We start from the raw sequence: 26,865 nt of genomic DNA on the forward strand, positions 1-26,865 counted from the left end.
TAAGTTTTTATTTGCCATATGAGTGTTTGCCAGTCCACATATTGGTAACCTTTAAAATTTTAATATATCTAACAACCAACCAATCTCCTCCTTTTGACCTTTCTCACTTCATGTTCTCAAAAAAATACCCTGAAGATGCCAGCGAGGTAGTGGAAAAAATGTCATAAATAAGAACGGTTGCAATTTGTTTATATTAAAATTGAGAGTCAAAAAGCATCCTAAGGTGGAGGGTTGGGCCGTGTTTCCTGTGCCCAGATTCCCATTGCATTTGGCTCTGCCAACTGCCCCGCCCCTCTGCTCCTCCGGTGGTGCAGTATTGCCTGCTGTTTTGTGAATTATGCGCCTTCCGTTGCATGCGGCGGCATTTCCCAGCCCGAGCCCAAGCTCAGGCTAGTATACTGAAAACAATTGTGCCTATACCTTGGTAAATTTAATTTAAATTAATTATTTTAGAGAATCTAAATTGGTTGCATAAATAAACACATGAAACTGACTTTTTTTATGACGAAGACAACTTTAAGTTAAGACCAGATATTTTATAGGAATGTTATATAGATATTACATTTCTAATTGCGAAACATGTCCATAAAAAAAAGTTATTTGTGGCTTAAGTTCTTATAATTAAGCCTGAATAAAAACTTTATGGAAAAATGATAACTTTATTGTTCACGCTGTAGCTCTTGCCGTTTCCAAGGCCCAAGTCCAAATAATGGCTTGACGCGCCTGGTTGCATATTTTTGAAGTCAGCGTAGATGCAGAATGTGTGAGAGTTAGAAAAGGAAAGGAAAGAAAGTCAGTCCACCCACAACTAACTGCGCTCGTTTTTGTAATAAAAATGTCATAAATCTTGATTCCTTGAACTCTAAACCGAAAAGCGTGCGATAGCGACACAGGACATCGCTCTGGCCTTCTCGCTCGCTCACATTCAGCTTGTGGGTGGGCAATATAACTGTCTATTTATGCTCGCCTTGCATATGAAGTACATTTTATTTGTTTTTATTTATTTGCACTCGTTTGCAAGGCTTTTGCCTGCCCCTTTCGCCCGCTCCACTGAACAGCAGTTTCTGCAGATATAATTGATTTATTTGACTAGCTTAAGTGAGAATAAAATCTTGTTAGGCGGGTGAGGAAATTCATACTAAAACAAAAGATTTAAGTATCTGAAAATCTAGGTAAAAAACCAGCCATTATACTTGGTATAACTTGTTTTTTTAAGAAAATATATACATATAAAAAAGCCCATCAAACAATTAAAATCAAAGAAATCCTTAGTTCGTCATATTTTTTCCAATCTAATCGTTTTTAACATTGTCAAGCTTAATCATTACACTTATTGAGATTTTACATATTTCTTTTCGACTTATTCGTTATAAACACTGGCATTGAATTCATATTACAAATAATAAATTACTCATTAAACTAAACATCGGCTTTTTGTCATAACTCACTCTCCTTTGCTCATCTTAATTATTATGTGTATCTTTTTCTGTGTGCGCGTGTGGCAGGATTGTCTTATCACAAATGAACATCACTTAAAACACATGTAAACTAAAATTTGATTTGATTCGTGATTAAAAGATTAGCTTAACATTTAAAATAATTTAATTAAAGTTATAGTTAAATTTAATTAACATCGATTTCGTTTTTTTTTTAATCATTAAGGTAAAAGTATGTGATCTTGTCAATTATTAAATATGCTCATCCTATGTTGTCTTGAATTGGTTTTGTTTATGTTAAGAAATTATCACAAATGGTTTTGTTATAAAGTTTTGTTTTTTTTTTTTTAATTTTGTCCAATAAGTCAAGAATTAATTAAGCCCAATAAAAATGGTTGATTTTTATAGTTTGTCCAATGGCAATCACCAGTGATCCATGTCACGAATACGCTCCACTGGGGGATTTCTGTGACGAAATAAGTCATAATTATATATTGATAAACAAATATTTTTGTCTTCCAGAAAAAAATACAAAAACATAACTTGCAATGAACAAACGAAAGGAACTCATACGGAAATGAGTTTTATTTTGATTTTGTGAGGGATTTGAGAGCGCCTAGTAATATTATATAATTGATTTTATTTATTGGTCTAAATGTTAGGCAAAGGTTTATATTTTTTCATCGTTAATAATGAGAACGTGATTTTATGTAAATTTGTGTACTTACGGCAACATCCGCGCCAAAGCATGCTTGTGCAGCGGTGAGATTTGCACGGCTGCTGAGGCAATACTGGATCCAGAGTCCTGCGACATCGTGCGCTGCATATGGTGCATGGGGTGCTGCACCACCGGTCCACCCACAAACTGCAACTGCTGCTGGTGATGGTGCTGGTGGTGCTGATGATGCTGCTGCAAGGGGTGCTGGTGCAGCGGATGCGAGTGCTGCTGCTGCTGCTGCTGCGCGAGTTGTTGCGACCTTCGGAAGGGATACCGCCAAGGACTCTTTGGAGCATCCGATTGGAATGCCTTGTTCTCCACCCCGCCGCTGCTGGACACTCCTGCAGGACTATCGCGTCGCGGTGCCGTGCCCGGTTGCATGTCCCGAGCCTTCGAGCTGAGGCGACGCAGGATGCGTGACCCCAGTCCAGGTGGTTCCTCCAAGCTGCGACTGTTGCGCGGCTTGCGGTAGCGCACATCACTGGACTCCTCCAGGATCACATGGCGATCATAGGGCGTGCCGTAGTAAACTTCCAGCACCGTGGAGAAGGTGTGCGGCCAAACCAGGTCAATTATGGATATCAGAACACCCGCAATAAAGCAAAGAATGCCTAAAATAGTACAGGTATTCTTAATAATCAAATTTGTTCTGGAAAACCATTAAGACTTTAAAGCCAAAAAAGAAACATTTAACGTCTTGTAGCTTTAAATCAATTGGAAATGGTTGCTTTTTCTAGATTTAATGAAAACCAGTGATATTTTTATTCCCATGCAATTAGAAAAAGTATACTGGCCTGCTAACTAAAAATTTGTATATTAATAAATTGGTTTTGTAAAAATAATCTTTTAAATATGTTTGCTTATTTAAAAGTAAACTTATATTTTTCTCATGGAATGTTATAAATGAATGAGAAACATCATTCACCCAAATTGATTGTTCATTTCGATAGCAATTCACTCACCTGCCACCAAAACCAGCCAGTAGCACCAACCGAAATGGAACTCCAGTCGTCCGCCCTCGAGGTAAATGCACAAAGGTCGCTTTGGCAGGAGGCAATGATAGCCCACCGTGGTGCATACGAGCAGGGCACCGGTCAGCGCCTTCATATAGGCCCCGTATCGAGGAACTGCCAGCAGCAGCAGGTTCATCAGCAGCCACGAGGCCAGCGAGGCCCAGAGCATAATGCTCGCAAAGTATCCTGCGGCCCGATACTGTCCGCCCCACGAGAATCCCTCGCGGCCCAGGCTAAAGTACTCGGCCACGGTCAGGATGGGAAAGGGAAGGCCTCGCTGCAGGGCATGCCGATAGTTGGCACTCATGTCGTTGGCCCCTTCCCAGGTGAATCGCTCATTGTAGTCAATGTCCGGTGGGGTCCAGTTTCCAATGGGAATCGCTGAGGATATGCGAAATAATATCAATAGTCAATTAATGTTACTAGAAAGTGGTATTGATTGTTACTTATTAAAATTTCATATTTCAAATGGTTAGTTGTTAAATATCTTAATACCCAATTCAAAAAATATTTGTAAGGATCATAGGCAAAATAAATATCGAAATTTTAATTTTAACAATGCACGTTTTTTAATAAAAAAATATATATTAATTCTTGTCCAAGATATTGCAACAACAATGGAAATAGGTTTCCGTTCTGTAAAGCAAAAAATATTACCTTTAGTTATACTATCAAAAAATATTGCTCACTTAACGACACCTAGACGATGTAAACGTGGCCAAGATCGTATCAGACACCAACCATTTAACAGGTAGAACCTTTTTTTTTGCAAACTGACAAAGGCCAACAGGCAACACCTTCAAATTGCACTCGATCATATAACCTTCACAGCTATTACAGGCAGAAAACTGGTAAAAAAAAAAAAATAGAAACCAGCCAAATGATTATTTCCTGTTGCAGGCGGAAATGTTTGTTGCAGTTGCGCCGAGGCTCGCACCACACTGCGTATGCGTAATATGTTGATTTCCAAGCCGCTCCTCTTACTCGGCTGGCAATTCATTGTCAATGGCTTAAACGCGCTAACCTTACACAAGCAGACTCAAGTGAGCGGCTTCAAAAATGCAACACCAACAACGAAATCGCATAATCAATGTGCAGCAAGTATACTTTTTTTTACTGTTTGCATATTTTATTGAGACTCGTCAAAATTTGTCCGGTTTACAGCGCACGCGCTTTTGGCCCGTTTTAATATTTGTTTATTTATTTTGCCCGCTCCTCAGCAAATTTGAAAGAGAGTGAGCGAAAAAAAAATGCTCAACAAATAAGCCAAATCATTTGCATAATTTATAGACAACTTTGCACACCTCTCGAGCGGCCAAACAACTTAACCATGTGATTCCGCATTGGTTAATTCCATTAAAGACTACAGCAAACTATAATCTACCAATAGATGCAGAACATGACGCATGGGTGTATTATACACTAAATTTGACTAATGGGCATTTGTTTTGGAATTTATTGTGAATGGAAGAGAAACTCAAGTGGTTTCCTTTCCATAAAACAATAAAAGGAGCACAAAGCAAATTATAGATTCTGCCCACTTTAATCGGAAGATTTGGCGACTTTAAATTCTAAAAGCATTTTAAACATTTATGAAAAAATCATTAATCTTTTTTTTTTGCTTTGCTTTGAACAGCTAAAAGGGGTCTTCATCGACAAGAAATTTAAAATGATATATGATTTCTATGGCTTGGAACTGATCACGTTGCCACAGTGTCTGGCACAGAGTGACAAAATATGCAAATAAACTTAAAGCCAAAAGAAAATAAAAAAAAACACAAATAAATAAAAGACATGGAAAAAATGTTACTACTTAAAACTCAGCGAGTATTAGTACCAAAAAAAATGTCAAAATACAGAACCAATAAAACCTTTTAATGGAATAAAATAAAAAAAAAAAAAATAAAATAATAAAGTCTTAGAAGGCGCTCAGAAGCGTAATGTTAATTAAAGTAAAATACGAATTTTAAAGAATTAAATAGCCATAAATAAATATTAAATATCATAGTGGATTAAAAAACCCACATCTTGTTTTTCCACTTAAATTTTTCAGTATTTCCTTAAGTTGTTGAATAACTCGTACTTATTTGTTGATTGCCTATAGATGCCAGAAACTAAAAACCGATTATTTATACAAATATTCCCACGCTCCATACTATTAAAAGACTTTACCTAACTGAATGACTCATGCGAAAGACGTAAGCCAGCAAGCGGTCTAATATCATGCCCAAAATTGGCTGCCTCCAGTCGAAGTAAGCTTACAAATTACAAACTCGGCGCCACGGAAAAAATGTAAATAAATTACATAAATCGTCAAAAGTTGTCATATAATATATGCTTTGGGGCTTGGCCTTCGACTCGGGACAAGGTTTTGGCCTGGCCTCCGTTTTCCCCCTCTCCATCGCGATTAAAACTGCACCGAAAATGGCAACCCCGACCTAAGTCAAGTCTACGCACTGTCTACGCACATTGTGGATCGATGGTGGAGTCATTAAACTGACAATCGTTATGATTTCCCAGTTGGTGGTGACCGGACTGACTTGTTTCGCCTCGGGTCTCGTGAACGTGGAAATGCTGCAAGTTGAACCGGTTCAATTCACTTTGACCATTTGAAATGGTAATTGCTGAGCTCTTTTGATTTAAACGTGGTTTATAGCTGCAGCGATACAGATCTAACGAACGTGGAAGTAAGAGTTGGTTGGATTTAACAAAAAAAAAAAAAACAAGCAATAAAATCCAAGATTTGGTAATCGGGTAATAAAATATTTGCAATTACTCTGCACCCTAGATAAATAGATACTTACGGAAAGCAATTAAATTTATATGATCACTTTAAAAGGAATTTAATAGTTAACTAAATAATCGTAATTTTTATCAGAATAATGTCTTATAAAACAGCCCATCGTAACACAAAAATAAAAAGGAAACATAGGTCTGGAACAACCAAAATTTGAAAAATTAATAATCATTAATGACACAAGCCGTACCTTATTGTTTTAAAACAAAAATTTTTTTTAATATTTTACCTAATGTATATGTTCAAAAAATTTAATCAAATTAATTAATGATTTTTACAATTTGTTGAAACAAAATTTCTGGCGTTTTTTCTTTTCTATAACCAAGTATCATTAAACCACTTGGTTCATTAACAACTTACAATGCCCCATTGTTGTTGGCACCCAGAACAAAAATAAACTTCCGTAAACTTCAAACTTCTTCCACAGAGCCAAAAGTGGTTGTATTGAAAATAAAACGTTGAAACAACAATAGCAACATTAAAAAAATTACCATATCTACGTATACGAAATTGATGTTGCCCTACGTGATACTTGAGACGGATGACGATGATGTTGGGTAGCTCGCGCTTAAGTATGGGCATCCGCAGCAGCAACAAAAATGAATTTAAGCATTTTTATGCCTTTTCATAATTTTAAGTGATGATTATGCTGATTTTCGTGTTTACTTTGCACAGATCGCAGGCCGAGGAGAGAAGTTCGGTGTTGATGGAGCTACGAAAAACAATTTGGCAGCAGTAGCGGTGGCAGTAAGAAAAAACCTAAATTAATCATGACTTTACAATAGACAAGGCACACGACACACGAAAACACAGCAGAGGGACAATGAATGAGCTGAACCGCTTTTTTCTCTCAACTGTGTACTGCTCAGCCCCATCAACAGCCGCCATGTGTCTGCAGTAACAAATGAATGTTCCATTTCTGTCATGTGCTCTGAACAACGCTGGAGTAAGTAGCCCATGTCCATCTCAATTAAGAAATATCTAAAACCAATATGGAAAAGCTGATGAAGAAATCAACTGTTTTATAAATAGAACGTTCGACGGTGAGCACTTAATTCATTTGAGTGTCATATAAGGGTCAGTACCATTTATATAATAACTTTTAAGAGCGTTTGTGTATTCTTTAAAATCGGTTCCAAAAATACTTCTCAAACTCTTAAAATCTAAAAATAAATGTGGGTGCTAAACAAATATCAATGATTATTGACTTTTTTTGCTTTAAAAATGTCCATGTACTAAAAAACTTGTTATTCACCAAATAAAGTTAAAGAAATTTTTTTGGCAACACAATGAAATATGACTGGTACTAACTCATTTCCCTGTTCTTTTATTCATTTTCAATGAGCTGCAAACGATTGACAGCAACGAAATGAAGCTACGTCTAACAATGCCAATTACAATTACATGCAACACCTGGTACCCTTAATTTCCCACTTCAATTGATGTCTAAGCCCGCAAACAAGTTGGCTAAACGCCGCGGTTAATTGAGCATACTGCACACACCCACAATAGACGTAAATGATAGAAGTATGCACAAGCATATAACAATAAATATACTGTAACCTTTTCAAGAATCGAATAAATGCCAGACCGCAATGAAAAAGTGCAACACAATTGGAAGTGCACAAAAGTCATAATGATATATAATTAAGTGCACAAAAGTCACCGCAGATTGGCCCAAAAAAATACAAAAAAAAAGCACACAACAAAACAAAAAGAAGGCTTTATAAAAAAAAGTAATCATCATTATAAACAGATCATCATCATTGGGTTATTTGATGATTGGGCTGAATAAACTACGGGGACTCAGATTTTGACACCCAAATTCGACATTTGCCTGACTTTGATTTGGCAATGGAAAATGCTTCAATTGTAATTGAAAAACAACATTAAAAGTAACCATACTCATAACGAGTGCAACAATTAAGTTGTCAAGCCAGACTAAGCCGTATATCCAACTACCACTCCACAATTGACATGCGCAATTATCATATTCAAAATCGAAATTTATACCAGGAAAAAAGCGTATGCTCGCAGAGCAGCAGCTGTCAACTTGAGGCAACATTTGCCCTTTTACCATCGAGCACAATCGCCCACCAAATCCAACCAGCAACAATGGAAAATGAAAACACGTGAAACACTTTTGGCAAACGTCATTCACTGGGCTTTCCGGGATGGTGGTGACTACCGAAATAACACTCTCACGAAACGGGAAAAGGGGGAGATACTCCACAAATCTGTATTAGTCAAAACCAATATGGCAACCGACATAATGCCCACATCCAACAGTTGAAGAGGCAACAGGGCAAATATATATTAATGCACATATGTGTACTTCCAAGAGTATCTGTACACAGCCCTTGGTCTATTTTACACTAAGAAAAATATCATTCCTTGGTGTGCTTTAAATGAATTAGCTGTTATTTAATTTATACTTTAAAGTTTACCCCAATGCCCAGATGTCAAAACTCTGACTGCACTCCAAGTATTAGGTTTTTAAAAACCTGCGCCAAAAAATTGCAACTGTTACTAAAACCAGATAAAATAAGTTGTCAAAGATAGTGAAATATTCCGAGTTTTATTAATGTTATTTAAATAAATATAAGATCCATATAAATATATTTATCTATATCATGCAAGTATCGGTAAAACAAAAAGTCAGCTATAAACAAATTCGAAATACTAAACATTTTATAAATCCAATTACCCTGCTACAAAATCACAATCCACTTGCACACCAAATATTTAGATATCTATGCAGAAATCGGTTGCCCTCGAAGGGCATCATAAAGTTTAATCTTCAGATATGGCAAACAAAAAATTATTGCTACTGGGCCAAACAATCCCAATGGCTTCACCGCTTCTGCTCACATTCGATTTTGGGCAGTGAGCGGGGGAAAGGGGTTGGCAGAGGTTTGATAGGATTGGATGGTTCGGATTATTCGTGCTCGAGTTGACTTCAAACTGGCATTCCAATTGATTCAGCTGGGGTCTAAGGTAGCCCCGGCTCAAACACAAAAGCATTTCACCTTTTCGATGAGCCAAGTGAGTGAGTGAAACGAGCGCAAACAATCAAACAAGCCGGCGAACTCATATGTTTGGATAGATATGTGTGCATAGAGGCCTGCTCGTCGAGCGTTTGCTATTGGAATCGAATATTTCCGCAGGTGTCGAGTTGAGCGCGAGTCGAGTGGCATTTCAATTTGTTGCTTTTGCTGTTGTTACTGTTGTTGCCCGCTATTGTTGCCAAGAATCGTGACATGCAACTTGACTTGGCACTTGGCAGGAGCCAACAAACAAAGCGGCAGCAACAACCGCAGCTGACGTCACCGCCCACACTGCGTTTGATAGGCAAACCGAAAGCGAACGGCACCGAAAATTATCGCAAATAGATCTGCCACAAGTTTTGAAATCAATTAGCCAGTAGCATTAGTCAAGACAAGCCCTAAACTGCAACTGCTTTCAAAAAAAAGCATCAAAGATTTTAATTAAAAACTATACATATATGCAGCAATTTTTGGTTCGTTTTAAAATCTGAAATAAAAATTGCTCAATTGTTTTCGTTGACGTTCGTAGTTTATCTCTCATCGGGGATCGACTCGAAAAACGGGGGCGTGCACAACACTGCCTTTAAAACTCAAAAATCAACACAAAATGTGGGGACAAGCAGGTATTATTTCGGTTAACGAATTTAATACTCAGTTGGACATGCATACACAAAAAAAAATAAACCCACAAAAGCTATTCAATCAACGGTTCAGAGTAAAAGTGGGAAAGGGATTATTAATTGAAAGTCCACTGAACTCCAAGTAAATGGGCAATATTTTTCTACGCCTTATTGTTTGAATTAAAAAAAAAAACTTAAATAAACAGCTATTGGTAATTATAAGTTAAGTCTAAATAACAACATTTTTTAGATAATCAAGAATTTATATAAAATCGAAAAAAAAACTGCCTTTGAAACTCTTTGCTTAACAATTTAAAACAGTGAGTGCATCATATTTCTAAGGAACGAGGTACATACCGTCTAAAAGTTCTTATTAACAAATTGCAACTATCTTAAACAAATATCCGCATCGGTGACTCCGATATAATCAAATATGACAACCCATTCACCCATGGCAGAAGTACCTACTTGTTGGCGGATCGGATTGGATTGGATTGGATTGGATGGGATTGGATTGGCAAACTTACCCGTCAGCGTCACATTGACATGCATGAGGCCAATGTGGGTGCCGATGCGCGCTGGGAGCTTCTCGCGGGAGAAGGCTTTGTACGGCGCGATGATGGTTGCATGTGCCACATGCCACGCGGATCCCAGGCGGGTGACTGTTGGATAAAGACGTGAAACGTTTCCCAGGTTGAGCATTGTTGGTGTATGCAAATCGAATATAATATTGTGCTAATTGAAGGTCACTCTACTCACTTAGTATGACTAGACCCACAAAGAGGCTCAGTGTGACTGTCGAAAACGTTGTGAACTTCTGTGAACGAGAAGATATTTAAAATAAATTAAAGTTTAATAAAAGCCAAGCGAATAACATTTAATGTTTGCAATGCTCTAATAAAGCCAGCAAGTCGATAGAAACCAGCAGACAAGAAAAAAGGGCGCGCCTTGTGAAAACGGGTTTTGGTTATGACTCTCTCATTAGAGGTTTATATGTACATTGGCCAAGATTTATCTGACTTCTGCTGGAAACGTGCCGTCGATTATGGCGATGCCAAGCAGTTGGCACAATTCAATTAAACAGACCAGCCGACAGCAGCGTGAGAAAACTGTTTCCAACCTGACTAGCCACAATGTTGCCTAGTGTATGTTACGGTAATAATATACACAATAACTTTGCTTATCGTAAAATATATTTATTAAATTGAACTAACGAGCTTTCTTGACATTTACGGACTATATATTACATCAAATTAAGTCAGAACTGGTTCAGAAATGTCAAACCGATGAAAGCTGAGCACTTTATGCACTCGAGCTCTATAAATAAATTAAAAGTAATTTTTAAAATTCTTTTAAAACATTGAAACATTTTAAATTTGAGTTCTAAAAATTCATTAAATTAAACATAATTGTATTAAAAATTACATAACTTAGAAAACATAACTTACCTGTTTTCGTACACCCGGAAAGATGACTAAAAATGCCACGTAAAATGTGGCAAATAGTACGGAGACGGCCACAATTGAAACATCTCCGGTGACGGGTGTTCGATTTGAGAAGGAATATAGCGTTGGTCCCCCATCGTCTCGAAACGCGTCGAACCAGCCTTTCATGCTGGTCGCTGTTGCTGAGGTCGGGGCTTGGGATCTGTGGGAAAAAAAAAACCAAATATGTATAAGATATCATATAAATAATATGGCTGCAAAAAACGGTGAAATTATTTTTGATTGATATATCTGTGTGGATATTTTGCAAGAGCACTCAATTAAAAAGATTTGCATTGCAAAATCATGCGAAACTCGGCACAACTGATCTCATCGCATCTTACAGATACCACGAATCTGCAACTCGTGACTAAGCTTTTAGGTAGCAGATACTTCAGCTTCAAGTGACAGGCAGCTCAATGCAAAATTAGTTTGGTAAACAAAAAAAATATGCAAATATTTTTTTAATGCATTGGGAGTATGCATAGCTACCCGGAAATGTAAAATTCAAAATAGCTTAGGTATCTTTACGGAGTACAGAATTATGTTCTTCTGAACACTGAAACAAAGGAATTTAATGTGGTCGCTCTACAACATTTTGTTTGAAGCTTCGAAAAGTTAACAAACCAGAAATGAGACCTAGAACCGGATCCAAAGACAAACAAATTAACAATAAAATGCTACGTTGAAATCTTAAGATGCCATGTGGGGGGCTTGAACAATTAAGAAACCGAAAAAGCAACTGAAACCGGCGAAAAAACATCATCAGCTTCGACTGCCGACTTCTGCTTCTGAAGCAATGACGTAGGCAAAAGTTATAATTAAGTGTCGATAAAATCGAATGAGGTAAACACAATAGCAACACGATCGTAGCGATTTAGTAAATACCCTACCAAATGTTTAAATTAAACCCATATGCTAACGACTTTCAGTTTGAGAAACTTATGCGTCACGAATGCATCTAATTTAAATGTTTTGTAAAGCTTAAAACTTATATATAAGTTTTTTTTTTAATTTTTATTAAAAACTAACAAATGGTTCGAAAACAAGTAATAGGAGGTAATCTCAAGTAAGCTTCTTATGCAAAATAAGGCCATATGTTTTATTCGGTAAATCCCTAAATCTCTTGACGGCTCTCGGTGTTTCCCACATCGTTAATATTTGAATCTTCAAATTTAGTAAATAATCACTAGTATTTTTTGATTTAAAACTAACATCATTAAAATCTTGGTCCAAGGCGGCCATCGAGTAAAAAAATTGCGCATACGCAACGTGTTACGTGAACAGACACGCGGATGTAAGCTTACCCTCAGAATACTTTAGCTGGGTTTTCCCACACACTCGAGTTCTGACTTGTGAAAGTTGTGTGGCCCGCGGGTAAACGAGCATTAGGAACAAGAAAGAGAATTATACTCGATCGCCTGCCTTAAGGCTATGAAGTTGTCCAGTTCCGCAATGATTTTATTTTATCTATTATTAATTTCGTTTCAAAAGCATTATTTCTTCATTAGCTGGCATTTATTGCGGCTACAAATCATCGTACATTCATTTTACCATTCAGTCTCATTCATCAAGTCTTAAAGTTCACTTACCAAACTTGTCAAGAAGAAACCGGCATACAAATAATTGTTATTAACTTTTCGTGTTCACTTGTGTTTGTTTATTATTTATTTTTTTTAGCTTAATCCAATTTTGGTGTCCAATTTATAGCTTCGAGTTAACTGTTAAGCCAAATCTAAACAATCAAGAAATTTGCATTTATGATTAATGAATAAAATAATGAAGCCAGGCACAAATTTTACACACACATTCATTAAGCTTGTTGATATATTTTTCCACAAAAATATTCTTGTTTTCACAGCTGTGAACAAGTATTTAATAATTTGATTTTAAATGGTTTGATTTATGTTAGGTGAATTTGTTTGAAATAAATTATTTAATTATATGTTTTTATATTAAACGATATTTATATTTTTCAGCACTCATTTTATTTTTCCAGTATATTATTGTACACATTAAATGACACTCTTTTTGTTAAAATGCTGAGAGCCACATATAATGTAACTCTTAAAATTAATTAGCCCATGTTTTAAGCAAAGAATGAAACAGGAGATTGCTTTCTTCACTTTTTACTTTAAAAAAATATTCTGCCAATTAAAATATCTATTCCGTTGCCCGCTAAAATAATATTTATTTATTTTTATGCACATAGTCTTTGTATTCTTAAATTAGTTTTAAACAAACAGTGTTTTTAATGGTCATTTATTTAGAAAAATGGTATTTATTTTATATTTTCTCATTTGCTCGAACACTTTTGCAACAATTCTTTAAACGGCAGAAATATGTTTTTCCTAGCGATTTTACTGTTGCTGGCTAGCCGCATGCACCCCCATTGATTGCATGGTTCTTGTTGTTGCTTTTGTTGCTGCTGTTGGCAGTGAACCGGTTTAACTAGTCAAGTCCGCCGCCACCAGACTTTGCACATAAATTGCATTTTATTTTTAAAAACCCGGTAATAAATTGTTTCATTTATAATTAGAATTTTTCGCCAAGCTGACAGCCCGTAAAATCCAAGCAAGCATGTGGAAAAGGTGCAAATTTGAAAATCAATTTGGGGAGTTCTCGGCCTCTTTGTTATATGTTATATGTTCGTGTTGCTGTATTTGTGTTTGTTGCTGCTGGCTGACCTTCGCATACTTTTTCGACAGGAATTTGTACGTCGCTATGATTCGCATCGGTTTATTAGCTCAATTGGCCGCAAAAACAATAAACGTCGACGCCGGCGCTGGACTTGGCACCAAAACGTAAAGCGCAACGCATTGCATGTGGAAATCTTCGAGCACATTACGTTATTACGTTATAAGCGCAAAACAAAAGCGGCAACAACAATGGCTAGCGACACCCAACAACGATCGGACAATGGGAAAAACTGGCATTACAGTTACAAAACGAAACGGAAAATATACGGCGAAGCAGCACACAAAAATAGCGATGAACAGTGGACAAAATTTTAGATTATAAAGACTAGATAAACAATATTAGTGACTTTATTGGTTTTTTAAGTATAATTAATGTTGAATGTAAATTCTTTTCGCAAGACATTATCGAATAATTTTTGAGAAAACAGATATCTGAATCACCTGTTTAAATTTGATTTTGAATGAGTTTAATCATAAGCAAAAATAGTGTTTTTTCAAGTAAACTAAATCTTCTAAAATAAGAATAAGTGCCCACTGTGCAGCAAAGCCCCACAAAGCAAGTGACGTATGCAGCGCCCACATGCTGTGCGTGCTCCCACTCTCACTCTCACTTGCGCTCTCTCCCTCTCTCTGAGACAGACTGCAGCTTTTATTTTCAAGTCCAACGAAAGTGAGATTGCTGCCGCTCCCCTTTCCGCTCACTCTCTCTCTCTCGCTCTCACCTTTACCGGTGTGTTGAGGAAATGAAGCAAACATGAAATTGACATAATCAACACGCAGCTGGAAACTCTGCAAATGTCTTTTGACGAGACAGAGACAACAAGACCTACAACAACAGGTTTCTGTGTCGCCTTTTTGCTTTTGTTGGTGTTGTTTAAATGCACAGAAGAAAAAATTTATGAGATTTGATTATCTATTTAATGATGTTACAAATAATTTTGCAGCACCATTTGTTTTGCATTTTTAAACAGTAAAATTGTAAATTGAATAATTAAAATATTATTTGTTAAGCTGAATAATTATAAAAGTTAGTCGGATTCATTTTGTTACAACCCAGATAAAAATTAGCACGATATAACCCTAATTCTAATGTTAAATTGATATAATTATTTAATTTCAAAATTTAATATTGGCTTAATAAGAAATGAGGTTCATAAAAAAAAAGTTTTCGTGTCAATTTATTTTTCTGTGCAGAGGCAACAATCGTATAGCATCTCTTCTCAATTAAAGTATAACTCATCGAGACTTAAAGAAATTTCTTATCTCTTAAAAAAGAAATAAATAAATCAAAATTTATATAAACTTTTTCTATTTAACAGTGTATACTTTGTTGTAGCTGCTGCGGCGTGTGTTCAATGAGCGCTGGTGCGTGTAAATATGTAAGAGTTGCCTTCAACCGGCTTTTTCATGCAATTTTTTTTTCGTTTTTTTAGCTGTAGTTTGTGTTTTTATTTTTGCGCTGGTCAGTTTGGCGTTGAATCATCTGGCCATATAGGAAATGAAACGGCAGATGAAGTAATCCCAACAGCCCGCCATGGAAATTACAGAGTCAAAACGCATCACTAAAATCAACCTGATGCACACACATCATACAAATTCAACGAAACCAAAAGGGCAGGCGGGTATACACAGTGAAGAAAAAAAGGGGAGAAAACAACTAGAGAATGCCGAAATTTCAATACCCTTTTAATTAGAAGTTCCTTTTAACAAAGACAACATTTTAAAAACACAGTTTTTTAATATTTCGAGTAAATTTCTTGGAGATTAGCTCTTAAGAAAAAAAAAATACAAAATTGTGAAAAAAATTAAATACCCACTTAAAGAGTATAAAAAACATGATGTTGAGTAAGCACAAAGGGAAAAATGTTAATTAGAAATTACCAACACAATGTGCACGATTTTCCCGCTCCCACCCACACACACTCATGCAATTGCGTCTCTTCTCTACAGAAGTTTTCGAGTTCTTTTTGTGCTTCATTAAATTATATTTTTAGATTTCTGTTTATCTAAGGTTTTGGCAACCATTTTGATGGATTTTTGACACTTATAATTGGCTAAGAAAATAAATTATTTATGATCCCATTGTTCAGCATTCTGTTTTTGCTTTGATGAGTATAAAGAATTAATTATTTATTGCTTTGTCTCTTTTTTACTTTTGTTGGTTATGTTCCATTATACAGTATACAGAACTAAGAACTGTATTGTCTTCACAACTTTTATAAAGTAAGTAATAAAGAAATTCAGTTACTTTTAATAAAGGCATTGATTAAATTTTCGGTATATTTTTTATCAACAAATTATGAAGAAACTTTAATTTGCATTGCTTTCGAGAAACTTATTTATTTTAATTATTTGAAAGGTTTAATGCACTGAATATTTCACACTTGCTGCATAAAAATTAAATTGCAACATTTAATAGCAACCAAGTAGGTTTACTTTTTTATGTTTATGGCAAAAATTTGCTGGCTTTAATTATATTTTATATGCCCGCAAATTGGTGGGGTTTTTTCGACACATTGTTATTTGTTTAATATTTTACTATTATTTATGCAGAAAACAACGAGGAGCAAAGCATAAAGGCAAATAACTAGATAAGCTTCAAACTTTATACCGTTATTTGCTCTATTATAACACGGCTTTTGCGGTTTCTTTTTGTTTTGGCAAACTTATTTCGTCTTGAATTTTCGAACTTTTTGATTTTTCTCCACTTTTTACGAGCATGGAGTTTTGGGTTTTGTGCATGGCATAACACCGAAAACAAAAGCAAACAAATAAAAACACCATTCGATTTCGTCTTCGCCGCCGACCGTCATTGTTGTTGCCACTGATTAAATTGCGCATGCGCGGCGTTGACTTACAATCTGCGTCCGTTTTGAGAGCTTGTCGTCGGCAAACTGATCGCAAAAGAGCGGTGAGCGCACTACAAAACCTCAGAAAGAGCGCGGCGGAGAGCCAAAGCTCCGAAGCTGTGGAGCTTTTTGCCCCACCGCTAATTGCAGGCTAAGTGAGTGTGAATTTATGAAGCAGTCAAAGTCGGAAAGTCAGAAAGTCAAAAAAAATCCGAAAATCAGCCTACAAAAAGCCGACAGGGAACTTGGTCTATATGACCAGGGCTATTCCTGATACGGGACCTTGTCCGACTCGAGGCTGCCACACTTTCGAACAACAAACTGGTTCATCTTGGGCATGGCCTCACACTACATTAACAATCAAGCAACAAATTATTAACTTTAATCAGCCGGGCCAGAATGGGAATGCACCTGTCACGTGGGGAAAATGTTTAAGTATATACAGCTGTGCATAAGATTCGCAAGGTTAAAAAAAATAAGCAAATAATAATAATGTTAAAGCATTCTTATTTTTAATACTGTTTTTTTTTATTGCTGATAAGAGTAAAAATTGTAAAACATTAAAGCTAAGATCTATATGTCTTGAAGGCTATAAAAATATGAAAATTCTATTAATTTAATTAAATTTGTACACTTAAGATCTATATGTCTTGAAGGCTATAAAAATATGAAAATTATATTAATTTAATTTAATTTGTACAGTCATAATTAATATTGTATATTGTATATTGTAGGTGTTACAAATTTTATGGAATTATATGAAACACGATAGCAATCAGTTCCCAAGCCCGCAGCATTCCACTTTACTAACCCCTAAGCATTATTATTTTTTTTACTTTTTTTGCACCTGACCAGCTGCAGGTACTGCTAATTGAATTAGCATAGAGACTCGTCTGGTAATTAATATTTAATTTGCTAATTGAATTTTTACTAGCGACTACCGTGCCACGCACCAACGCCAAGCCAAATCACCAAGTTAGCCTCCGTGATCTCTGTTTATGTCCAGTCCATCCGTTCGGCGGCGATCTCATCTCGTGGATCTTGACAGTTGCAAATTTGACTGGTCAACACGAAAACCACTTCTCTGCTGCACTATGCTAAAGTTTGCAGTGGTTTTAGGTGAATATTTTATAATGTGGCAAATTAGCCATAAAACACGCATATGAAAAAGCAAATATTGTTGTAAATTCAGTAGTAAATAAAACGTAAACGCGTTCTAAGAACTCAGGCAGATGGGTACTTTGGAAGCATCGGGTAATTTTTTTTTTTCAATAAAAGCTTTTTTATTAAACATAATGCTTGGCTATCAAAAAGATTAATAGTTGTTTATACTTTTTGATAAAAAATGTCTTAAATCAAAAGAAAAATATAATATTAAAATACAAACATTAAAATCAAAACTAAATTAAATGCAGGCATGTTATTAAAATTTAAAAACTAAAAAAATGGGCAATGTGTTGCATACAATATAAATTGGTGACGCGTTTTTGATTGCTAATTAGGTAAACGGCATTTCATTCCAAATTCCCCCTAAATATTAAATCAACTTCCGCTATGCAACCCAGTGATTCATTCCCTTCGAAATAAATATCTTGAGGCAAAGCACCTCTCTTAACTGTTCTCACAATAAACTCGGACACATGTTTACTCACCGCAAGTTCGTCGCCAAAGTCTTTTGTTCTAGCGGCATTTATATGCAAACCTATCACCTTGATGGGCGATAAAAACCAGAAAAATCTGAAAAACATACCCAGCAGCTTCCCGGAGCCCAGTGGCTAGCCAGCCACAAAGTTAAATTAACGAAAATTCACCAAGCAAGGTCAGATCAAAGCGGTCAACGACTGCAGCTACATGAAATGCCCTTTTTCGAACAACGAAAATTCTTGTTCGCGCTGATTTGTTGATTGCAAGCAGTTAATAAAAATTATACAGCAATAAAAGCGAACAAAAATAATAAAATTAATCACTCGACAAGAAAAGGAAACTTCTGAGCTACGCAAAAAGCAGCTACCGTTTAAGATTTCATCGTTCACCCAAAGAAACATTAAATACAAATAAAAGACGCACAAATTACGGATGTGTCGCCGTCTGTGAAGTTAAAGATTTGGAATGCCTTACCTAGTCGAGGACGGTCGTTGGTCCCTGGGCAAAAGAACCGCCGACGAAACAGACCAAAAAACTACGGACAAAGTACGTGTCCCATATCAGGAATGCAAACCACGCTGCGGTCACTTTCAGTTGGAGTTTTATTTTTATTGCCGTTTTTGGAACTTGCTCGACTGACTCAGTTTCTGCGAGCTGCTGAGCTTCCACTAAAAGCATTCATAACTCAACTGCCAGCTGTCAGCGGCAGAAACGTTGCCCAGTTCAGCACAGCTCAGCTCAGCTCGGCTCAGACCCCCAAAAAGGGAAAGGGCAATGTAATGGAAAATTATAATGGAAATAAAGCGATTTGCCGACGAATGCTGATGCTCTCGTAGTTTGCAATCGCCTCAAGTTCAAGGTCGCTTTATTTTGCTGCTCAGGGCGATGAGAGTGCATTAAATGTGATGCGATGGGAGATTGTTGTCTACCGATGGAATGGTAATTGTAGTATGAATATAATGGCAAATAAGCGGATTGTATTTTTAGTAGCTCACCAAATTTATGGGTTTTATTAAGCATAATGCTTAAATTAAGCATAATAAAGTAAATTGTAAGCTGATTCATTTTATACGCTAATCAATAACAATTGCTTATCAATATATAATTGTATTTTTATAATTGTATTTTTTTCAAATCTTTATTTACTTTTTACAAACATATACTTCACAAAACAATTTTTTTTGTAATTGTAATTTTTGAATACAAAAAAGCCATCTTTATATAAATACAAACCATCACTTAAATAATTGTTACCAAAATTTAAACAAATATATCGTGTGAATAAAATTATGTTATTCGCTTTTGTGCTCCAAAAGGTTTTCCCATGTTAAGCGAACTATGCGTCAGGTATATTTACTTAAAACCAAATAAGGAAGTAATCAACTTGAATGTCAATTACAATTACATGCGCATTCAGACAAGCGCAGAGTAATACATTAATCGAGTTGCGCATACGCCATGTAAGCCGGCCTGTCTCCGAAAATTGAATTCAGTCGATTCACTCGCCTTGATTTCAAGCCGACAAACTATAAACAAGCGAGAGCGCAAAAAAAATACGTTACGCACAAATTAAATTCATGAAGTTCAAAATCAGAAATTCCAGCAGAAACAGTGGCTAACAAATTACGCGGCACGCATATGCCTCCCAGCCCCCGAATTCCCGCTTTTATTTTTTTTGGTTCGACCGCTCGCAATGAGGAAGGTCAAGTGCACGCGCCAAATGTGTTTTATATTGTTTTTCACATTAGTCGCGGCTTTTTGTTTAATTAATTTTTAATATAATTTTTTGCGGTGGCTTGTTTTTTTGACGAGCGCGTTGATGATGTGACAGGCGGCACACACAACTTGGGTGGTTCTGGAGGCTAATTGTGGCAGTTGATGGAAAGGGGCACTGTTGAGGTGGAAAGATGCCAGGTGTTTAACCTTCAATGAGCTTAAAAGTGAAAGATTTGGTTGTATTTAAAAGAAGTGTTGATGCTTGTTATTTTTAATATATAATTTTTATCATAGTACCCTATATGAACAAAATTGTTTATGTCATTTTATAAATATTTTTAACTATGTGCTAATATTGTAATTTAATGATTAACAGAATTTTTTCACACTGCTGTTCTAACTTCAATAGTTTTTCTCAGTGGTTTTCTCTGTTAAAAGTTCATTCTCACAACCCATAAAATACTGATTTCTTTATAGTTTTGTTTCTCCTATGTTAATTGACCTCGATGCCACATTTTAACTGCCCTTGCTACTAGTTCACAGAACCTCAATAAAATAATTACATAGCACCCATTGACCGCCACACTCATTGTTATCGAATGTTTAAAATCGAATTTAATTACTTCCACCCACTAACAACTTCCGCGGCACACTTCGTTTGGAAGCCTTGGGTATAATAATAAGCCCAGCCAGTGTTCGATATGAAACGCTACTTGTATGGACATATATGTTCACATGGATATATTGACAAACTGGAGTTTTATTGTCAATCATTGTCAATCAGCCACCAAACAGGGGCCACCCAGCAAGAAACCGAAACGCATTTGACACTGAGTCGTCGAGAGTCCGTTGGAAAACCTTTAAGGTTCAATCAACTGACAGACACAAGAGACTTAATCACCTGTTTTCTGCTAAGTAGGTTGGAGGGCTTATAAACCGATACCGATCGGCTATCATATTTTATCAAACCCGCTGAAAGGCAAAAGGAAGTGGAAACACGCCAAGTCACAACAAAAACCGAATTGAATCAAATTATCATTGTTTAATAGCCAAAATCCAGCCCGATCCAAATACGAGACTCAATCTGAATCGTAGCTCGTGTCTCGAGGTTAGCCTTGCCCATGGCATGCAAAGTTGAAAATTGATTTTGGCTTATTTTTTAGGTCTCTCGTCAGGTTCAAAACTATTAGCGCCCGCATGCAAAACAAAAAAAGCGAAGCCCAATAGAGCAATCAAAATTGGAACAATGCAAGAGCGTAAAACAAATAAGCTTTTTGAAACTACAGTGCAGAACATATATTTCTAATATTTAAATATATATTTTATAGATTACTTTATTGTTACTTAAAATTGCATTTTTCATTTATTTATGTATTTTTGGACCTTATTAAATGGTGTTTATTTAACTACGTTGTTCTTTAACTTTCTTTAATCAGATGTGATTTTTTTATTTTAAAATTTATAGATATATTTCGAAATTCATTTGTTTTTCTGGTTTTCGCTAAATTGTGATTAGCTCAACAATGTTGTTTACAACTATGTACCACACTATAGTTGCTGTTGTCAGCAATGTTGTTGCTGCCGTTGTCGTGCGTTGGTTTTTTGACAGTTAACTCTCTACTGGTTTTGATTTTCTCATGTACCATACGGGGGCCACTTGAAATTTGATTTTGATCGATTTTGGCATAAAAAAAAAACAGCAATAAGCACAACGGCAATCGTTATTTAATGCGAATTCAGCCTCGGGGCAGAGTTAATGTTTTAATTAGCACAACTTGGGCAATCTGAGGTCGCTTTAGGGGCTCAACAACAAATTGCAGCGTGCCACGCCCATCCAAGCATGTCAAAAGGGGTTGTGAGGGTAGGGAAATGAATATATATATAATTTGTATTATAAATTTTCGCCACATCAAAAGCGCATTCATTTGCTTGATTCACACAATTTTTCCATTGCTATTTGTTTGGCCGCACATAGCTTAAGCATTGGCAACATCGTCGAAGTTGAGAAAACCCCCACAAACACCCCCTCACCACAATCGTTCAGCTACTGTCATTGTCAGACAATCGTTAGTTAGTTCTTGAACTCGGCTTTTGAACTGAGCTCTCGGTGCGCGAGCCGCTCCAACTTCATAGCTAATCGCGGGCTACTCGTTTCGCGTTGGGATCTTGACATGAGGAAACCATTTGGTCGCCATACAGTATTGTAATGACTGTAATTAGTCGAAGGAGGGAGAGGTATCACACTGAATATGAGTAAGAATATGGCTAATAGTTCTAACACAGCAAACATAACATTTTTAAATTAAATATTCACTCATAAACTACACTTTTGAGAAATAAAAAGTTAATCAAAAAGTAATTTATTTAGGAATAGCAGCTTATACATAACAAAAAACAAATATTTTTTAAAAAACTAATTAGACTGCTTTACCAAATTTTTTATGCTTTTCTTTAATGTTTTAAGGATTGTTTTGTATTGAAAATTGTCAGTATTTTAGAATTGTATTCATTAAAAGATGTATAGAGCTTTTCTATTTGTTATAAAATATTTAAATTAAAAAGATTATTTATACAAATTTGAGTCTGCTTATTGATTTTCTGCGGGCCTCTAACTTGGGAGTCCATTTATGGACAAAAGCTTGCATACTCAAAATATCCTTGAGTTATTCGTATAATGCTCACATTCCGAGAATCTGATAGACACCTTTGTTCTGTCAATCCGAACATCGGCGCATACATATGTAGCTACACATGTACACACAAACGTAGGCATTTATCTACGAATTGTCAATTACAGATACATTTTATCGATTGAAACAAAAGACTTGAACAAAAAACTTGTTTCACTTGCCGCCAAGTGTTTTTTTTTTTTTTTGTTTTGTCGGTCAACTGGGGGCCCCCAAGCAAAAAGTGAAAATATTATGCAACATTCTCTGTCTCCCTCTTTTACTCCACCTCACCTTGTGCGCGAAAAATGCAATAAATATTTTCTCAATTTTGCTAATGGCAATTAATTTCATTTGTCGTTTCTCCTTCATTGTTGCATTATTATAACTTTGCTGTTCTCGGCCATATCGCATATATGTAAACTATTTGCAATTATTCAATTAAGCATGACATGACTCCGACTCGAAGTCGAACTGGATAGCACTGGCATTGTTTTAGTTTCAGTTTAATATTCATTTATTGGATCGCCGGTTTTCTCTCGCAGAAAGCAATTAAAAAAGGCTAAAGCAATAAAGCATCAAGATCAATCCGATCGTGAGCGATTGTAAGGGCAGAGGCGGATATTCGGAGTGCGTGTTTCTTGATCTTGATTAGCTGGCCATTTAATAATGAATTTCCAACAACGGCCACTTCATACAACAATAACCAATTATCAAGGTCGCGGATGAGTTGGCTATTGTAAATATTTACATAGCTCGCGGCCCCGTCCCCTCCTCTCCTTTATGGCTCCTCAAGGTCGAATTGTGGCAGAAGATTAGTGTAAGGCAAACACTTCACTACACGTTCTACGAAGTCAAGACTTTGGCGGCCTTGGACTTCTAATTGCTGATAGAGAAAGTTACACAAGTTATACCAACAAAAAATACAATTTCAAGGACTTCATTGAAGAGCTCAGTTTGTTTGGTTCTTTTCTTACAAGTTCATTATTACGAAAATTACTTAGAAATAAATAAATTAAACGTACACAATTTTAACCAAACTAGTTAATAAATAACCAAAGCCTCTTCGCTCCCCCCTTGCTGAAAATCACACTCAACAATAGGCACAATTTAAAGAATCGAAATGAAACATTTGTTTGTTCAAGCGATTTGAGAGTTGTTTGTGTTCACAACTCAATTAATTTCCAAACATTATTCAAGTTCAAGTTTATTAACCTTTAGTTCAAAAGTGCAAACACCAACAGATTAATAGATTTCGATGCGGTTTTTCATACCCGAAGGTTGAACGGTTTCTGTTCTTTGCTTTTGGCGGATTCTTCAAAGCAGCCAATGGACTGGCACAATTGTTTGCAATTAATTGGCATAGAACACCATTAATGGCAAAGTTCAGATGGTTCACGTAAGGAAGGTCAAGTTGGGGAAAATACATTGTTTAAGTAATAAAACACTTTTCTAAGCTTTTGGAATTTTTAACCCACAAGTTCTTATATCATTTAAATTCCAAAAGCATAATGTAATCCTACTTGGATAAAGCATAATGGATTACCATACTGAAGCGTTGACTTCTGCAAAAGGTAGAGAACCAAAAGAAGAAAATATACACACATAGGCAAGCATAAACAAATTAAATTGCTACCATGATTGGCCAGAGTTGCCGCCGCCTCGTGAGGGCATTCGAGCGTGGCCCATGAAGGTTAGCCACGGGGCTGGGGCTGGGTTGCGATTATTAAAGAGCATTAATTGGAACACCGTTGGAGCGTCGGACAGCGGGAAGTTGAAGTTTTCGGAAGGTCACTGCGCCGATGGGAGGAGGTTCTGCCCACCAGCTGTGCGAGCCCAATTATTCACATTTCCATTCTGCCAGCAGATTTAAATCTGTGAAGAGCAGCTGTCTAATATGCATCGTGATTACTGCATTTACGTATAGCTAAAAGTTCAGGGTTATTGTGGGTTAAGCACCTGCGTTTTCTATGCACCCGCGAAGGCAGTTGTAATTTGTAAGGCCTCGCGTGCGTCAAATTAATAATTAGTTGTAATGAAAAGTGCCTCTGTAATGGAAAATCAATATGTTTAAAAACGGATTTAATTTGAATTTAAATTTGGCGGCTATTTATCGAAAAAACCTATCGATTCGTCGAAAGTGTTGATGAACGTGCTAAACAGGAAGATTTTACTGTAATGGTTGGAGTCTGTGGTTGCTCGATTGGTAAGAAAATAATCGATTGTATTCAAAATGGATTTATCGAATAGTCATCGGATTTTCTACCATCCCTATAGCAAAACATTGGCAAATTGCAAATATTTTTATTGTAGGAAAATAGTTGTTTAAACTGCTGGTTAACCATGGAAATTGCGGATACTTACTATAGTAAAGATGAATATGTGGAGACGGCAAGTACTTACAGTTATTTCCATGCGGAATTTGACTTGATCATAAGATTCGATGACCTCATCATGCCCAAAATCATTTTGTTTACAGGCATCCGGGAACAAAGTCAGTCGACACACAGTGCTCTGTGGATCCCAAAACATCGTGCTCAATGGCAAGGTGATTGTCCAGAGCGGCGCTATTATAAGAGGTGATTTGGCCAACGTCCGGACGGGAAGATACTGTGTGATTGGCAAGGACTCCGTGATCCGTCCACCGTACAAACAGTTCAGCAAGGGCATCGCCTTCTTCCCCATGCACATCGGCGATCATGTGTTTGTGGGCGAAGGCGCCGTCGTCTCGGCGGCCACAATTGGATCCTGTGTTTACATCGGCAAAAATGCCATTATTGTATGATATATATTTTTAATAAGATCTGCCCTTGCTAATGCCAGGTATTTTTCAACTTGCAGGGCCGTCGCTGTGTTCTAAAGGACTGCTGTGTGATTGAGGATGGGGCTGTGCTGCCGCCGGAGACAACTGTGTCCAGCTACATGAGGTACACGGCCAGGGGAACCATCGAAGGTGGCCAGGGAAATCCGTACTTTGTGCCAGCCGCCATGCAAGATGAGATGGTCAACTACACAAAGTCATTCTACGAGCATTTCGTGCGCACTCCGGCACCAGCTAGCTAAAAATAATAGGTAGCGTTCATTAAAACTGTTAAGTTATTACAAAAACATTGCGAAGTTTATGTACATACTTAAAATGCTCATGGTTTTGGAATCTGCAGTTCAATTTGTATTTAAACCGATGTCTCTACACTTGCAGGAAGCTCTAATGTTCACTCGTGCAAAGTGCTAAGCAGGCATCTCCCAATTGCATAAAATGAAAACCGGAACCTGCCCGATTTGAAAGATTATTTATGAAATAAACATATATTAGGTATTCTATAATTATGCACTTTGTTTGGCTGTTAAAGGGTTAATCTATCAGTCCTGTCTCGCAGTCGTAGGCCTCGTCGCCGCACTCAAAGATGGGGAAACTCATACCGGTGCGCCGGGCGATCACCGATGCCAGCTCCTCGGAGTTGTTCTCCTTGCGGGGCAGTATATTCCGGTCCAGCAGCAGGACTGTGGCCGTATTCCGGCAGTTGGACACAGTGGCGGTGATGTGGAGAGGCGTTTGCTTACCTTCGGACTCTGCATTTACATCGGCTCCAAACTGGAGTAGCAAATGGGCACAGTCCGCATTGTTCCACTTGCAGGCGGAGTGCAGTGGAGTCCATCCCAGTTCCGTGCGAGCATTGGGATTTGCGCGGTACTGCAGAAGCAACTTGGCCATGTCCACAAAGTTATTGTAGGCCGCACGATGCAGTGGCGTATATCCATCGTTGTCCTTTGAGTTCACTGTATCCGCATCCAGACGCAGGATCTCGCGCACTTCACTAATGCGATTCTCGTTCACCGCCCACAGGATCATGCGTTCAATGCTAGCTAAATGCCGAGACTTATATTAAAAACTTCAATTAAAGTACGATGCACTTACATTGTGGGTTCTTGTCCTCCTCAATAAGTTCGTCGGCATCGTCATCCCAGCCACTTACAAACATTCCGCGCGGCACTTTCGCATACCGCAGCTTCTCCACTTGAGATTTCTCTTCATCCGAGTCGTAGTCGCCCATTTTTTAACAAAATTTCAATAGTTGAGCTGAAATGCAGATGATTTTGCTTTTTTTTAAGAGTGACCGTTGCTAGACCGCTTAAATATTACTTCGGTCTATGAGAAAAATACTAAAAGAAATAAGC

General features: G+C 36.9%; 3 protein-coding genes across 9 annotated transcripts; 1 reads left to right on the plus strand and 2 right to left on the minus strand.

Annotated features, from left to right (window-relative positions):
* Nucleotides 1-1,265: 1,265 nt before the first annotated feature.
* LOC128263523 (dual oxidase maturation factor 1) lies at nucleotides 1,266-25,113 on the minus strand. Of its 6 annotated transcripts, none has more exons than XM_052998610.1 (8): nucleotides 16,673-16,819; nucleotides 12,708-12,850; nucleotides 11,080-11,278; nucleotides 10,391-10,448; nucleotides 10,159-10,293; nucleotides 3,117-3,548; nucleotides 2,165-2,765; nucleotides 1,266-1,902 (listed from the first exon to the last, which is right to left on the minus strand). In XM_052998610.1, exons 3-8 carry the CDS (start codon nucleotides 11,242-11,244, stop codon nucleotides 1,860-1,862), a joined length of 1,434 nt encoding a protein of 477 aa, XP_052854570.1. In that variant the 5' UTR covers nucleotides 11,245-11,278; nucleotides 12,708-12,850; nucleotides 16,673-16,819; the 3' UTR covers nucleotides 1,266-1,859. The 6 variants fall into 6 exon arrangements, with proteins under 6 accessions (XP_052854570.1, XP_052854574.1, XP_052854575.1 ...); XM_052998614.1 differs by having other exon boundaries at nucleotides 16,596-16,714; XM_052998615.1 differs by having other exon boundaries at nucleotides 16,505-16,713.
* Nucleotides 24,925-26,013, plus strand: LOC128263528 (dynactin subunit 5). 2 transcript variants are annotated; one of them, XM_052998622.1, is made up of 4 exons: nucleotides 24,925-25,080; nucleotides 25,169-25,468; nucleotides 25,531-25,779; nucleotides 25,916-26,013. In XM_052998622.1, the coding sequence occupies exons 1-3, from the start codon at nucleotides 25,033-25,035 to the stop codon at nucleotides 25,750-25,752; spliced, it is 570 nt and encodes a 189-aa protein (XP_052854582.1). In that variant the 5' UTR covers nucleotides 24,925-25,032; the 3' UTR covers nucleotides 25,753-25,779; nucleotides 25,916-26,013. The 2 variants fall into 2 exon arrangements, with proteins under 2 accessions (XP_052854582.1, XP_052854583.1); XM_052998623.1 differs by having other exon boundaries at nucleotides 25,531-25,761; nucleotides 25,889-26,013.
* LOC128263526 (ankyrin repeat domain-containing protein 49) lies at nucleotides 25,977-26,835 on the minus strand. The gene is made up of 2 exons (XM_052998621.1): nucleotides 26,606-26,835; nucleotides 25,977-26,553 (listed from the first exon to the last, which is right to left on the minus strand). The coding sequence occupies exons 1-2, from the start codon at nucleotides 26,739-26,741 to the stop codon at nucleotides 26,042-26,044; spliced, it is 648 nt and encodes a 215-aa protein (XP_052854581.1). The 5' UTR covers nucleotides 26,742-26,835; the 3' UTR covers nucleotides 25,977-26,041.
* Nucleotides 26,836-26,865: the final 30 nt, after the last annotated feature.

Source organism: Drosophila gunungcola, unplaced genomic scaffold (assembly GCF_025200985.1).
Source record: "Drosophila gunungcola strain Sukarami unplaced genomic scaffold, Dgunungcola_SK_2 000001F, whole genome shotgun sequence".
In the NCBI taxonomy this organism is placed as follows: Eukaryota; Metazoa; Arthropoda; class Insecta; order Diptera; family Drosophilidae; genus Drosophila; species Drosophila gunungcola.